Genomic DNA, 14,969 nt, shown 5'->3' with positions numbered 1-14,969 from the left:
ATGGACGATTTTCCTTCACACTCTCCTCTCCCTTGCTGCCACTCCCACAGAGCCTGGAGAATGGGCATTCCCAGTCCTGGATCAAAATTCCCAGTCTGGGATGGGCATTCCCAGTCTGGGATGGGAATTTCCAGTTTGGGATGAGAATTTCCAGTTTGGGATGAGAATTTCCAGTTTGGGATGGGCATTCCCAGTTTGGGATGGGCATTCCCAGTCTGGTGCTGGCATTCCCAGTCTGGGATGTACATTCCCAGTCTGGTGCTGGCATTCCCAGTCTGGGATGAGCATTCCCAGTCCGGGATGGGCATTCCCAGTGCCCTGTCCCTGTGCAAGCCCTGGGACGTCCTGTGTGGCAGTCTGGTCCCAGCATTCCCAGTCTGGTGCTGGCATTCCCAGTCTGGTGCTGGCATTCCCAGTCTGGGATGAGCATTCCCAGTCTGGGATGAGCATTCCCAGTCTGGGATGAGCATTCCCAGTCCGGGATGAGCATTCCCATTCTGGTGCTGGCATTCCCACTCTGGGATGGGCATTCCCAGTCTGGGATGTACATTCCCAGTCTGGTGCTGGCATTCCCAGTCTGGGATGAGCATTCCCAGTTTGGGATGGGCATTCCCAGTCTGGGATGTACATTCCCAGTCTGGTGCTGGCATTCCCAGTCTGGGATGAGCATTCCCAGTCTGGGATGGGCATTCCCACTCTGGGATGGTCATTCCCAGTCTGGTGGCACATTCCCAGTCCGGTGGCAGATTCCCAGTCTGGGATGAGCATTCCCAGTCTGGTGCTGGCATTCCCAGTCTGGGATGGGCATTCCCAGTCTGGTGCTGGCATTCCCAATCTGAGATGGGCATTCCTAGTCTAGAATGGGCATTCCCAATCTGGTGCTGGCATTCCCAGTGTGGGATGGGCATTCCCAGTCTGCTACTGGCATTCCCAATCTGGTCCCAGCATTCCCAGTCCGCTGGCCCATTCCCAGTCCAGTGCCCCATTCCCAGTGCCCTGTCCCTCCCCCAGCCCCGGGACATCCTGTGCGGCGCTGCTGACGAGGTGCTGGCCGTGCTCAAGAACGAGAAGCTGCGGGACAAGGAGCGGCGCCGCGAGGTGGAGCTGCTGCTGGGCCCCACCGACGACACGCGCTACCACGTGCTGGTCAACCTGGGCAAGAAAATCACTGACTATGGGGGGGACAAGGACATCCAGAACATGGGTACGGATACTGGGAGGAGTTTGGGGATTTTAGGGAATTTTTTTGGATTTTTTGAGAATTTTTTGGGATTTTTTTGGATTTTTTTCAAGATTTTTTAGGGATTTTTTTTTATTTTTAGGCGATTTTTTTTGCTAATTTTATTCATAATTTCTTTTTCTTTTTAGAGGGGATTTTTCAATTTTTTTTAAATTTAATTTCGTTTTTTAGATTTTGAAAATATGTGGGGTTTTTTTCATTTTAATTTTGGTTTTGGGGAAAATTAAAAAAAATTTTTTGCAACTTTTTCGCGATTTTTTGCGATTATTTGTGATTTTTTTGCGTTATTTTGAAATAATTTTTTTTTTTAGGGTTTTTTTAAATTTTACATGTAGCTGTCTGTGCATATAGATATATAAGTTTAATTATTATTTGTTGTTGATTTTTGGGACTTTTCTTGAGATTTTTGACCATTTTGGGGACATTTTTTGGGATTTTTGGGAGTGGAGCTGTTGGGCAACAAAATCACCAACTGTGGAGGGGACAAAGACATGCAGAACATGGGCAGGGACACTGGGGGCTTTAGGGGAATTTTGGGGAATTTTTTGGAAACATTTTGTGATTTAAAAAAAAAATTTTAGGGATTTTTTAGGGATTTTTTTTTCGCGATTTTTCATGATTTTGGAATTTTTTAATTTTTGGGTTGGATTTTTATTTAAAAAATATTTTTATATGTGTTATATATATATATATTTTGCTTTTGATTTTTTGGGGGGTATTTTTTGAGTTTTAATTTTTTTTTTTCAGGAATTTTTTATTTTTAAATTTTAAATTAATTTCAGTTAATTCCCTGTGAATTCCCAGTGAATTCCACGCCAAATTCCTGGTAATTCCTGTTGAATTCCATGCTGAGTTTTTGATGAATTCCTGGTAATTCCTGGTGAATTCCATGCTAAATTCCTGTTAATTCCTGGTGATTTTTCAGTGAATCCCTGGTAATTCCTGGTGAATTCTTGTGAATTCTTGGTGAATTCCCAGTAATTCCCAGTGGATTCCATGTAGAATTCCCAGTTAATTCCTGGTGATTCCCTGATGATTCCCAGTGAATTCCTGGTGAATTCCTGGTGATTCCCTGGTGATTTCTGGTGAATTCTTGGCGATTCCTGCTGGATTCCTGGTGCTTCCCAGTGATTATTGGTGAATTCCCAGGGATTCACTGTGAATTCCTGGTGAATTCCCGGTGAATTCCCGGTGAGCTCAGTGCCTGTTCCCCACAGATGACAACATTGACGAGACCTACGGGGTGAACGTGCAGTTCGAGTCTGATGAGGAGGTGGGGATGGACCCGACCCAAATCCCTCATTCCTGAATAAACCCCACATTCCTGAATCCCACATTCCTGAGTGAATCCCCCATTCCCCAGTCCCCCATTCCCCAATCCCCCATTCCCCAATCCCCCATTCCCCAAGGGGTAGAAATGGGGTTTGTGGGTGGCACAAAGAACTGCTGTGGGTGACCCCGGGGTGTCCCTCAGGAGGGGGACGAGGACATCTACGGCGAGGTTCGGGACGAGGCGTCCGACGATGACCTGGAGGGAGACGAGGCCGTCGTTCGCTGCACGCTGTCGGCCAACGTGAGCGGGGACTGGGGACATGGGGACACAGGGACATGGGGGCATGGGGACACTGGGGACATGGGGACATCTGGGACATGGGGACATGGGGACATCTGGGACATGGGGACACGGGGATATGGGGACACTGGGACATGGGGACATGGGGACATGGGGACATCTGGGACATGGGGACATGGGGACAACCGGGGACACTGGCACATGGGGACACGGGCACATGGGGACATGGGGACACTGGGACATGGGGACATGGGGACATTGGGACAGCGGGGACACGGGCACATGGGGACACCAGGGACACAGGGACACTGGGGACACTGGGGCACGGGGACGCTGGGACACGGGGACATGGGGACACTGGGGACACTGGGACGCAGGGACACGGGGACGTGGGGGCAGGGGGACACAAGGGAGAACCAGGGACACAGGGACGTGGGGACACTGGGACGCTGGGGACAACCAGGGACATGGGGACACCGGGGACATGGGGTCACCGGGGACACTGGGACAGCCAGGGACACGGGGACACAGGGGACATGGGGACACGGGGACATGGAGACACAGGGACATGGGGACATTGGGACAGCCAGGGACACGGGCGCATGGGGACACCAGGGACACAGGGACAGTGGGGACACGGGGACACCGGGGACACCAGGATGTGGGGATATGGGGACATGGGGACACAGGACATGGGGACAGCCAGAGACTCTGGGAACACGTGGGACAAGGGGACACGGGGACAACTGGGGACACGGGGACATTAGGGCACTGGGGACACTGGAGACACCGGGAGTGCTGGCTGGGAATGGGAACTGGGGGGATGTTACGGGGTTTTTGTGAGGATTTTAATGGGGATTTTGGGGATTTTTATGGGAATTTTTGAGGATTTTTACGGGAATTTTTTGGGATTTTTTGTGGGGATTTTGGGGATTTTTATGAGAATTTTTTTGAGATTTTTAGGGAATTTTTGGGCCTTTTATTGGGAATTTTTGAGGGTTTTTATGGGAATTTTTGGGATAGTAATGGGATTTTAATGAAATTTTAATGGTTTTTTTTTATTTTAATGGGGTTTAATGGGATTTTAATGGGATTTTTTTTTTTTATTTTAATGGGATTTTTTGGGTTTCAATGTGGTTTAATGGCATTTTAATGGGATTTTATGGGATTTTTTGGAATTTTAATGGGATTTTTTTGGGATTTTAGTGGGGTTTTTTGGGATTTAATGGGATTTAATGGGATTTTGACTCCTTAACCCCTCCTCAAGGCTCATAAATGATGTGAATATTTGGTATTCCCCAGCTGGTGGCTGCAGGGGAGCTGATGAGCTCCAAGAAGAAGGACCTGCACCCCCGGGACATCGACGCCTTCTGGCTGCAGCGCCAGCTCAGCCGCTTCTACGACGACGCCATCGTGTCCCAAAAAAAGGCAGACGAGGTCCTGGAGATCCTCAAGGTCTGTGACCTTCAGCTTTTTGGGATCTGGGAGAATTCTCCACCTAAAAAATTGGGATCCAAATTAATTCTTGTGTTTTGTCCCATTGAATGGAATTGTGGGTTGGGAATTCCTGGGGATTTTTCCTGGGATTTTTCGTCATCCATGGGGGATGTTCCTTCTTGATTCCTGTGTTTATTGGGAAAAATTGGAATTTTTGGGATGGTTTTTGAGTCTCCAGGATTATTTTTCCCTCTGGAGCCAACTCCATGGGATGCTCCCCTCTTTATTCCCATGATTTTGGGGAAAAATTGGAATTTTTGGGATGGTTTTTCCAACCTCCGGGATGTTTTAATGGGAATTTAATGGGACTTTAATGGAAGTTTTGGAGGATTTTTGTGGGGATTTTTGGGATTTTAATGGGAATTTTAGGGGATTTTAATGGAAAATTTATGGGGATTTTAATGGGAATTTTATGGGGATTTTAATAGGAATTTTAGAGGATTTTAGGAGATTTTATAGGGATTTTAATAGGAATTTGAATGGGGATTTAATGGGGATTTTAATGGGAATTTTTGGGGATTTTAATGGAAATTTTTTTTGATTTTTATAGGAATTTTGGAGGATTTTTATGGGAATTTTGGAGGATTTTAATGGGAATTTTTGGGGACTTTAATGGGAATTTTTGGTTTTCTTTAATGGGAATTTTTGAGGATTTTTATGGGAATTTTTTTATTTTTATGGGTATTTTAATGGGATTTTTTTTGGATTTTAATGGAAATTTTTTGGGATTTTTATGGGAATTTGAAGGATCTTTGTGGGAATTTTGGAGGATTTTAATGGGAATGTTTGGATTTTTTTATGAGAATTTTGGAGGATTTTAATGGGAATTTTTGGAATTTTTATGGGAATTTTGGAGGATTTTAATGGGAATTTTTGGGTTTTTTTAATGGGAATGTTGAGGATTTTAATGGGATTTTTGGGGATTTTAATGGGATTTTTTTTTTTATTTTAATGGAAATTTTATTTTTATGGGAATTTTGAAGGATTTTTATGGGGATTTTTGGGGATTTTAATGGGAATTTTTGAGGACTTAAATGCTAATTTTTGGGGATTTTTATGGGAATTTTTGGGGACTTTTTAATGGGAATTTTTGAAGATTTTTATGGGAATTTGGAGGATTTTTATGGGGAATTTTGGAGATTTTTATAGGGAATTTTTGGGTTTTTTATGGGAAATTTTTTGGGATTTTAATGGGAATTTTATGGTGATTTTGTGGATGTGGAAACGGCATTTTTTGTCCCCAGACTGCCAGTGATGACCGTGAGTGTGAGAACCAGCTGGTGCTGCTGCTGGGCTTCAACACCTTCGACTTCATCAAAGTTCTGCGGCAGCACCGCATGATGAGTGAGTCACCCCTTCCATGGGCTCCTGCTGCCTTTGCAGCCACTTTTCCATCTTTTTTCCATGATTTTTCCCATCTTTTCCCCATGATTTTTGATGATTTTCAATGATTTTTCTGCCATGATTTTTCCCCCATGATTTTTCCCCCATGATTTTTCCCCCATGATTTTTCCCCCATGATTTTTCCCCGTTATTTTCCCCCATGATTTTCCATGATTCTTTTCCTCCCATGATTTTTCCCCCGTAATTTTCCCCATGTTTTTTTCCCACTGTGATTTTCCTACTGTGATTTTCCCCCATGATTTTCCCCCATGATTTTCCCCCATGATTTTTCCCCCATGATTTTTCCCCCATGATTTTTCCCGCCATGATTTTTCCCGCCATGATTTTTCCCGCCATGATTTTTCCCGCCATGATTTTTCCCGCCATGATTTTTCCCGCCATGATTTTTCCCGCCATGATTTTCCCCCCATGGTTTCTCCCATGGTTTTCCCATTATTTTCTCCATTATTTTCCCCATTATTTTTCTGTTATTTTTCCTGTGATTTTCCCATGGTATGTTCCATGGTTTTCCGCGGTTTCCCCATGATTTTTCCTAGATTTTTCCACGATTTTCCTGTGATTTCCCTGTGCTTTTCCCATGTTTATTCCCATGATTATTCCCATGCTTTTGCCATGATTATTCCCATGCTTTTTCTATAATTATTTCCATGCTTTCCCCATGATTATTCCCATCATTATTCCCATGCTTATTCCCATGATTATTCTCATGATTATTCCCATTATATGTTCCATGGTTTTTCCAGTTTTTCCGCTGTTTTCCCCATGTTTATTCCCATGTTTATTCCCATGTTTATTCCCATGTTTATTCCCATGTTTATTCCCATGTTTATTCCCATGCTTTTCCCATGATTATTCCCATGCTTTTCCCATTATATGTTTCACAGTTTTTCCACTATTTTTTCCATGCTTTTCCTATGATTATTCCCATGCTTTTCCCATTATATGTTCCATAGTTTTTCTACAGTTTTTCCATGGTTTTTCCCCTGTTTTTCCCATGATTATTCCCATACTTTTCCCATAATTATTCCCATGCTTTCCCTGTGATTATTCCCAAGATTATTCCTGTGCTTTTCCCATTATATGTTCCACTGTTTTTCCACAGTCTTTCCACTGTTTTCCCCATACTTTTCCCATGATTATTCCCATGCTTTTCCCATGATTATTCCCATGCTATTCCCATGATTATTCCCATGCTTTTCCCATGACTATTCCCATGCTTTTCCCATGTTTTTCCCATAATTATTCCCATGTTTTCTCCATGATTGTTCCCATGATTATTCCCATGATTATTTTCTCATGCTTTTCCCATAATTATTCCCATGCTTTTCCCATTATATGTTCCATGGTTTTTCCACAGTTTTCCCCATGCTTTTCCCATGATTATTCCCATGCTTTTCGCATGATAATTCCCATGATTATTCCTATGCTTTCCCCATGCTTTTTCTATGATTATTCCCATGCTTTTCCCATTATATGTTCCATGGTTTTTCCACTGTTTTTTTTCCACGATTTTTCCACTTTTCCCCATGATTTTCCCCATGATTGTTCCCATACTTTCCCCATGATTTTCCCATTGTATGTTCCACAGTTTTTCCAGTTTTTCCACAGTTTTTCCACTGTTTTTCCACAGTTTTTCCCATGATTATTCCCATGATTATTCCCATGATTATTCCCATGCTTATTCCCATGCTTATTCCCATGCTTATTCCCATGTTTATTCCCATGCTTTTCCCATGCTTTTCCCATGCTTTTCCCATGCTTTTCCCATGCTTTTCCCATGCTTTTCCCATGCTATCCCATAATGATTCCCATCCTTTTCTCATGCTTTTCCTATGATTATTCCCATACTTTTCCCCATGATTATTCCCATGCTTTTCCCGTTATACATTCCATGGTTTTTCCACTGTTTTTCCCGTGATTTCCCATGCTATTCCCATGCTATTCCCATGATTATTCCCATGCTTTCCCCTTGATTATTCCCATGCTATTCCCATGATTATTCCCATGCTTTCCCCTTGATTATTCCCATGCTATTCCCATGATTATTCCCATGCTTTCCCCTTGATTATTCCCATGATTATTCCCATGATTATTCCATGCTTTTCCCATGATTATTCCCCATGATTCCCCATGCTTTTCCCATGACTATTCCCATGCTTTCCCCATGCTTTCTCCATGATTATTCCCATGCTTTTCCCATTATGTGTTCCATGGTTTTTCCACTGTTTTCCCCATGATTATTCCCATGTTTTCCCCATGATTATTCCCATGCTATCCCCATGCTTTCTCCATGATTATTCCCATGCTTTTCCCATTATATGTTCCATGGTTTTTCCACGATTTTTCCACTGTTTTCCCCATGATTCCCCATGCTTTTCCCGTGATTATTCCCATGCTTTCCCCATGCTTTCCCCATGCTTTCCCCATGCTTTTCCCATGCTTTTCTCATAATTATTCCCATGATTATTCCCATGCTTTTCCCATTATATGTTCCATGGTTTTTCCACTGTTTTTCCCCATGATTATTCCCATGCTTTCCCCATGATTATCCCCATAATTATTCCCCTGATTTCCCCCCCATTTCCCCACAATGCCTCCCCTTTTTCCCCAGTCCTGTACTGCACGCTGCTGGCCAGCGCGCAGAGCGAGGCGGAGAAGGAGCGCATCATGGGCAAGATGGAGGCCGACCCCGAGCTCTCCAAGTTCCTCTACCAGCTCCATGAGACAGAGAAGGAGGATCTGATCCGGGTCAGGAAGCTCTGAGGGCTTTGGGGGATTTGTGGGATCCCTTTTTGGGGTGGGAAATGGGGGCTGGGATCCCCCCAAGGTCTGTGGGAAGCGACACTGATGTCGCCGCTTCTGCTTTCCCAGGCTTTGATTTCTCAGGAAATTCCTTCAAAATGCTGCCCCAAATCACCCTGAGATCACCCCAAAATCTCACAGAATATCCAAAACTATCATTTCTGATTTATGAGTGACCATTCCTGCAGGAATTGAGGGAACAGGAACACCTTGGACAAGGCTGAGCCTCTTCCCTGTGCCTCCATCCCGATTTTTCCCCATAGGAGGAACAGGAACCACATTTGTGAGGGAAAATTCAGTTTTCCTGTAAAAAATTATTATTCCTGGTTTATAAAAATGGTTATTTCTGATTTATGGCTGCCCATTCCTGCAGGAATTGAGGGAGCAGGAGCACCTTGGACACAGCTGAGCCTCTTCCCTGTGGCTCAATCCAAATTTTTCCCCATAGGAGGAACAGGAGCCACATTTGTGAAGGGAAATTCAGATTTCCTGTAAAAAATTATTATTCCTGGTTTATAAAAATGGTTATTTCTGATTTCTGGATGTCTATTCCTGCAGGAATTGAGGGAACAGGAGCAGCTGGCAGCCCTTGGAGGAGGCTGAGCCTCTTCCCTGTCCCTGTATCCTGAATTTTAACCCTCAGCAGGACCCACATTTTGTGTGGAAATTCAATTTTCCCACCCCAAAAGCTTCTTGCTGGTTCATTCCTGCAGGAATTGAGGGAGCAGGAGCACTTTGGAGGAGGCTGAGCCCTTTCCCTGGGGCTTTATTCCCAATTTTCCCCCACAGGAGGAGCGCTCGCGGCGGGAGCGCGTGCGCCAGTCCCGCATGGACACCGACCTGGAATCCATGGATCTGGACCAGGGGGGAGAGGTGAGATCCCTGCAGGGACTCACACAAAAACACCTGTCTGGAGTGCTGTGTGCACAGAGAGCCCAGGGAATGTGGATTCCCACCTTTCCCTTCAAACACGAGGAGAAGCCATCCCCATTTCCCCTTTTTCTCCATTTTTTTCCCCATTTTTCCCCCCATTTTTCCCCCCATTTTTCCCCCCATTTTTCCCCCCATTTTTCCCCCCATTTTTCCCCCCATTTTTCCCCTTTTTTTCCCATTTCCCCATTTCTCCCACTTTCTCCTATTTTCAACTTTTCTGCTTTTCCCCGCCATTTTCCCCCGCCATTTTCCCCCGCCATTTTCCCCCGCCATTTTCCCCCGCCGTTTTTCCCCCCCCGTTTTTCCCCCCCATTTTTCCCCCCCATTTTTCCCCCCCATTTTTCCCCCCCATTTTTTCCCCCCCCATTTTTCCCCCCCCATTTTTCCCCCCCATTTTTTCCCCCCCATTTTTCCCCCCCATTTTTCCCCCCCATTTTTCCCCCCCATTTTTCCCCCCCATTTTTCCCCCCATTTTTCCCCCCCATTTTTCCCCCCCCCATTTTTCCCCCCCCATTTTTCCCCCCCCATTTTTCCCCCCCCATTTTTCCCCCCCATTTTTCCCCCCCCATTTTTCCCCCCATTTTTCCCCCCATTTTCCCCCCCATTTCCCCTCCCATTTTTTCCCCATTTTTCCCATTTTTTCCTCATTTTTCCGCATTTTTTTCCCAAATATTTCCCCTTTTCCCCCCTTTTCCCCCTCCTTTTTCCCCCTTTTTTCTCCATTTTCCTCATTTCCCATTTTCCACGTTTTTTCCTTTTCCCCATTTTCCCTTTTCTCCCCTTTTACCCATTTTCCTCATTTGTCCCATTTCCCCATTTTCCCCCAATTTTTTGTTTTCCTCATTTTTTGTTTTACCCGTTTCCCCCATTTTTTTGTTTCCCCCATTTTTTGTTTTCCCCTTTTTCGTGTTCTCCCCATTTTTTATTACCCCATTTTTTTTATTTTCCCCGTTCTCCCCATTTTTTTGTTTTCCTCATTTTTTGTTTTCCCCATTGCTTTGCTTTCCCCATTTTTCTGTTTCCCTATTTTCCCCATTTTTTTGTTTTCCCCATTTTTTTGTTTTCCCCATTTTTTTGTTTCCCCATTGTTCCGTTTTCCCCTTTTTCCTGTTCTCCCCTTTTTTTGTTTCCCCATTTTTTTTATTTTCCCCATTTTTTTTTTCACCATTTTTTAATTTTCCCCATTTTTTTGTTTCATTTACCCATTTTTTTAATATCCCCATTGTTTTGCTTTCCCCATTTTTCTGTTTCCCTGTTTTCCCCATTTTTTTGTTTTCCCGTTTTTCCTGTTCTCCCCATTTTTTGTTACCCCATTTTTTTTATTTTCCCCATTTCCCCCATTTTTTTGTTTTCCCCTTTTCCCCATTTTTTTGTTCTCCCTATTTTTTTTGTTTTCCCTATTTTTTTTCATCATTTTAAAATTTTCCCCATTGTTTTTCTTTCCCCATTTTTTTGTTTCCCCATTGTTTCGCTTTCCACACTGTTTTGTTTTCCCCTCTTTCCCATTCTCCGCATTTTTGTGTTTCCCCATTTTTTTGTTTCCCCCATTTTCCCTTTTTCCCCATTTTTTTATTTTCCCCATTTTTTTGTTTCCCCATTTTTTTGCTTTCCCCAATTTTTTTTTTTTTGCTTTCCCCAATTTTTTTTTTTACTTTCCGCATTTTTTTATTTTCCCCTTTTCTCCATTCTCCCCATTTTTTCGTCCCCCATTTTTTACCCCCCATCCCCCCCCACTCATCTCCCCACTCTCCCCCTTTTCCAGGCGCTGGCCCCTCGGCAGGTGCTGGACCTGGAGGACCTGGTGTTTGCCCAGGGCAGTCACTTCATGGCCAACAAGCGCTGCCAGCTCCCGGACGGCTCCTTCCGCCGCCAACGCAAGGGCTATGAGGAGGTGCACGTGCCCGCCCTCAAACCCAAACCCTTTGGGCCTGACGAGGTCTGTGCCCAAAATGGGACTGCCACAGCCAGGGGGGCTCCAGGGGTGGAGGGGCATGGGGGTGGAAATGGGATTTGGGGAGGGAATTCCCTCCTGGGTGCTTTGGAGTGTTGGCGTGATGTCTGAATGGTGAATGGAACCCCCTCCCTCCAAATTATTATAATTCTGAAATCAAGGGGCTCCCAGGCAAAGATATGGGAATAGGAATAACAGTTCTTTACTAGGGAAATTAAAATAGAAATACAGAATTACAAAGAGTACAACCTGACAGCCGTCAGTCAGGCAGGGTGTTGGCAGCAGTCCCATCCCATGGTGGCTGCATCCTCCTGCAGTGACAGATGTGGCTCAGCTGGAGCACTGCTCCTGTACAAGGTGCAGTTTCCCTCTGGAGCTCCAGGGATGATGTGGAAGGGTCTGGTTTTCCTCTGGGATCCAGTGGGAAAGGCTGCTCTGATGTTCCAAATCTCAGATTTGATCAGGGTAGGAAATGCTTGGCTCCTCCCCTGGCTGGAGCAACTCCCAATGGGATGCAGTAATTTTATCAGTGCCACAGTGGGACTCAATGGCCATGAGCAGAAAATGACTGGCTGGAGGAAGGATGGGCTGTGAAAAGATAAAGAACACTGCCCCAGCTGGTTTATAAACCATGGCCATGAACAGGAGATATCCCATGAGATAAAGAACACTGCCCCAGCTGGTTTCAATGGATGCCCATTAGCAGAATATCTCCCACGGAGATCAGGATCGCTGCCCCACCCTCAGCAGATGGAGATAGAACAGAAACCTTTGATCACATCCTGGATTGGAACCCCTGAAAAATGTCCAAGGTCAGGTTGGAATCTGGGCCAATCCTGCCCTTTCCAGACCCTTTTATTCCCAAAATAAAGCAGGAAATTGATTTATTTTCATTTCTCACGCAGATTTTTCCAAGTGTTGGTAGCTCTGAGCTCAGTTGGAATTGGAGCTTCAGATTTTCCAAATTAAAATTTCCCAAAAATCTTGGAGAAGGGAAAGCTCCAAGGAGATCCCAGAGCTCTGCAGAGCCTGAAGGGGATCCCAAACAGGGACTGGGATCAGGGATGGAGGGACATGGAGAACATGGAGATGGAAATGGGATTTGGGGATGGAATTTTTCCTGGATTTTTGGGAATGTCCAAGGTCAGTTTGGAATCTGGGCCAGTGGAAGCTCGATGGTTTTTGGGGGGTTTAAAATCCCTCCAGCAAAAACATTCCTGGGAAATCAGGCAGCAGGAAAAACAGATTTCCTGGGAAATTGGTTAACAGGAAAAGCAGATTTCCTGGGAAATTGGTTAACAGGAAAAGCAGATTTCCTGAGGAATTGGGTACCAGAAAATTCAGCTTTTTGGGAAATCAGGCTCCAGGAAAAGCAGATTTTATGGGATATTTGGCACATGGAAGAGCAGATTTTTGGAAAATTTGGCACCAGGAAAAGCAGCTTCCAGAAGAAATCAGGAACCAGGAAAAGCAGCTTTCCTGGGATATCTGCAGTCCAGGAAAGGGAACTGGGAAAAGGGAATTGGGCACCAGGAAAAGCAACTTTTGTGGGAAATTAGGGAAGCTCATTCAGGAGATTGGGGAGCAGGAAAAGCAGATTTGCTGGGAAATCTGGTACCAGGAATAGCAGCTTTTGTGGGAAACTGGGTAACAGAAAATTTAGCTTTTTAGGAAATCAGGCTCCAGGAAAAGCAGATTTTATGGGATTTTTGACACATGGAAAAGTAGCTTTTCTAGAGAACTAGGTGCCAAGAAAAACAGCTTTCCTGGGTTATTTGGGACCAAGAAAAGCAGATTTTTTGGAGAATCAGGCACCAGGAAAAGCAGCTTTCTTGGGAAATGGAGTAACATAAAATGCAGCTATTTTTTTGGGAAATCAGACTCCAGGAAAAGCAGATTTATGGGATTTTTGGCACCAGAAAAAGCAACTTTTGTGGGAAATTGGAGCCTCCTGGGGTGGGATATGATGGGATGGGATTTAAAATCTTTTCCCACCAAAACCATCCCAGGATTCTGTGATTTTCCTCCCCCTCTTTCTGACCCCACAATTTCCCCATTTCTGCAGGAACTTCTCAATTCCTTTTTCCCCATTTCTCATCCCTCCTTCCCTTTTTAACCCCCCAGTTTCCCCATTTCTGCAGGAACTTCCCCATTCCCTTTTTCCCACTGCTCATCTTGTGCCCAATTTCCCCTCCTGGGGTTTTGCTGAACCCTCAGCAAAATAATAAATTTAAATAATAAATTTAAAATTTGATTTTAATGCATTTTTCCAGCACTGATTTATTAGGAATTATCTTTTTAGGATGAGGGAATTTTTTGTGCATCCATACAGAGATCAGTTTGGGTTTTGAGGATTTGGGTTTTCCATGGAATCTGAGAGGACAAAAAATGAGTTTTCCCTCTGTGATTAATTTGGAATTGTCCTTTTAGAAAGAGGGGATTTTTTTAGAATAAAAGAATTTTTTGTGTATCCATGAATTCCAGATTTTTCCCACCCTGAACACTGGGGTTAGGTTGGGAGGATTTGGAAAAATTACTTTTAAAATACTTCTAAAAATTACTTTTAAAATACTTTAAAAAATTACTTTTAAAATACTTTTCCCTTTTTCTTCCACCACTGAAAAATTAGGAATTGTCCTTTTAGGACTTGGGAATTTCTTGTGCATCCATTAATTCCAGATTTTTCCCACCCTGAACTATGGGATCAGTTTAGGTTTTGAGGATTTGGGTTTTCCATGGAATCTGAGAGGACAAAAAATGAATTTTCCCTCTTTTCCAGCCCTGATTAATTCAGAATTCTCCTTTTAGGATGAGTGGAATTTTTGTGATTCCACTTTTCCCTTTTGCTCCTCTCCCAAACCGCTCCTAACCCATTTCCAACATCTGTGACCTCCGAACCAAATCCCAAATCCCCTTTTTTCCTTATTTTTCTCTTTTCCCAGCAATTGGTTTCTGTGGAGAAGCTGCCCAAGTACGCCCAGGCTGGGTTTGAGGGGTTCAAAACCCTGAACAGGATCCAGAGCAAATTGTTCAGGGCAGCGCTGGAGACGGACGAGAACCTGCTGCTGTGTGCGCCCACGGTGGGGATGGGGGAGCCTGGGGGCTTGGGGGATTTGGGGGGATTCCTGGGGATTCCAGGGAATTCCAGAATGTTTTGGGATGGATGTTTGGGGCCATTGCAGGGTACAGGGAAGACAAACATGGTGCTGGGTGACCCTTTCCCAAGAGAATTCTGGGATTTTTGGGGCTGGTCGTGTAGGGAATTTTGGGATTTTTGGGCCTGGTTGTGTAGGGAATTTGGAGATTTTTTGGATGGACACACAGGGAATTCTGGGATTTTTGGGGCTGGTTGTGTCAGGAATTCTGGGATTTTTGGGATGGACACAGGGAATTCCAGGATTTTGGGCTGAACCTTGGGGCTGTTGCAGGGCATGGACATGACAAACATGGCACTGGGTGACCCTTTCCTGTGGGAATTTTGGGATTTTTGTGGATGGACACACAGGGAATTTTGGGGATGGACACATGGGGAATTTTGGGGTTTTTGGGGGTGGACACAGGGAATTTTG

At 44.5% G+C, this 14,969-nt stretch overlaps 1 protein-coding gene across 3 annotated transcripts in view; it reads left to right on the top strand.

The window, feature by feature from the left end:
• SNRNP200 (small nuclear ribonucleoprotein U5 subunit 200) overlaps nt 1-14,969 on the top strand; it is a 52,099-nt gene that overhangs the window by 3,678 nt on the left and 33,452 nt on the right. For all 3 annotated transcript variants that reach the window (XM_033081204.1, XM_033081206.1, XM_033081205.1), the window contains exons 4-12: nt 1,012-1,204; nt 2,458-2,513; nt 2,715-2,813; nt 4,116-4,268; nt 5,555-5,654; nt 8,326-8,462; nt 9,306-9,389; nt 11,212-11,385; nt 14,343-14,480. In XM_033081204.1, coding sequence (XP_032937095.1) covers nt 1,012-1,204; nt 2,458-2,513; nt 2,715-2,813; nt 4,116-4,268; nt 5,555-5,654; nt 8,326-8,462; nt 9,306-9,389; nt 11,212-11,385; nt 14,343-14,480 — 1,134 coding nt within the window. The remainder of the gene's footprint in view (nt 1-1,011; nt 1,205-2,457; nt 2,514-2,714; nt 2,814-4,115; nt 4,269-5,554; nt 5,655-8,325; nt 8,463-9,305; nt 9,390-11,211; nt 11,386-14,342; nt 14,481-14,969) is intronic.

Source organism: Catharus ustulatus, chromosome 27 (genome assembly GCF_009819885.2).
Source record: "Catharus ustulatus isolate bCatUst1 chromosome 27, bCatUst1.pri.v2, whole genome shotgun sequence".
In the NCBI taxonomy this organism is placed as follows: domain Eukaryota; kingdom Metazoa; phylum Chordata; class Aves; order Passeriformes; family Turdidae; genus Catharus; species Catharus ustulatus.
The sequence above is the reverse complement of the archived record's forward strand: the minus strand, read 5'-3'. Positions and strand labels throughout refer to the sequence as shown.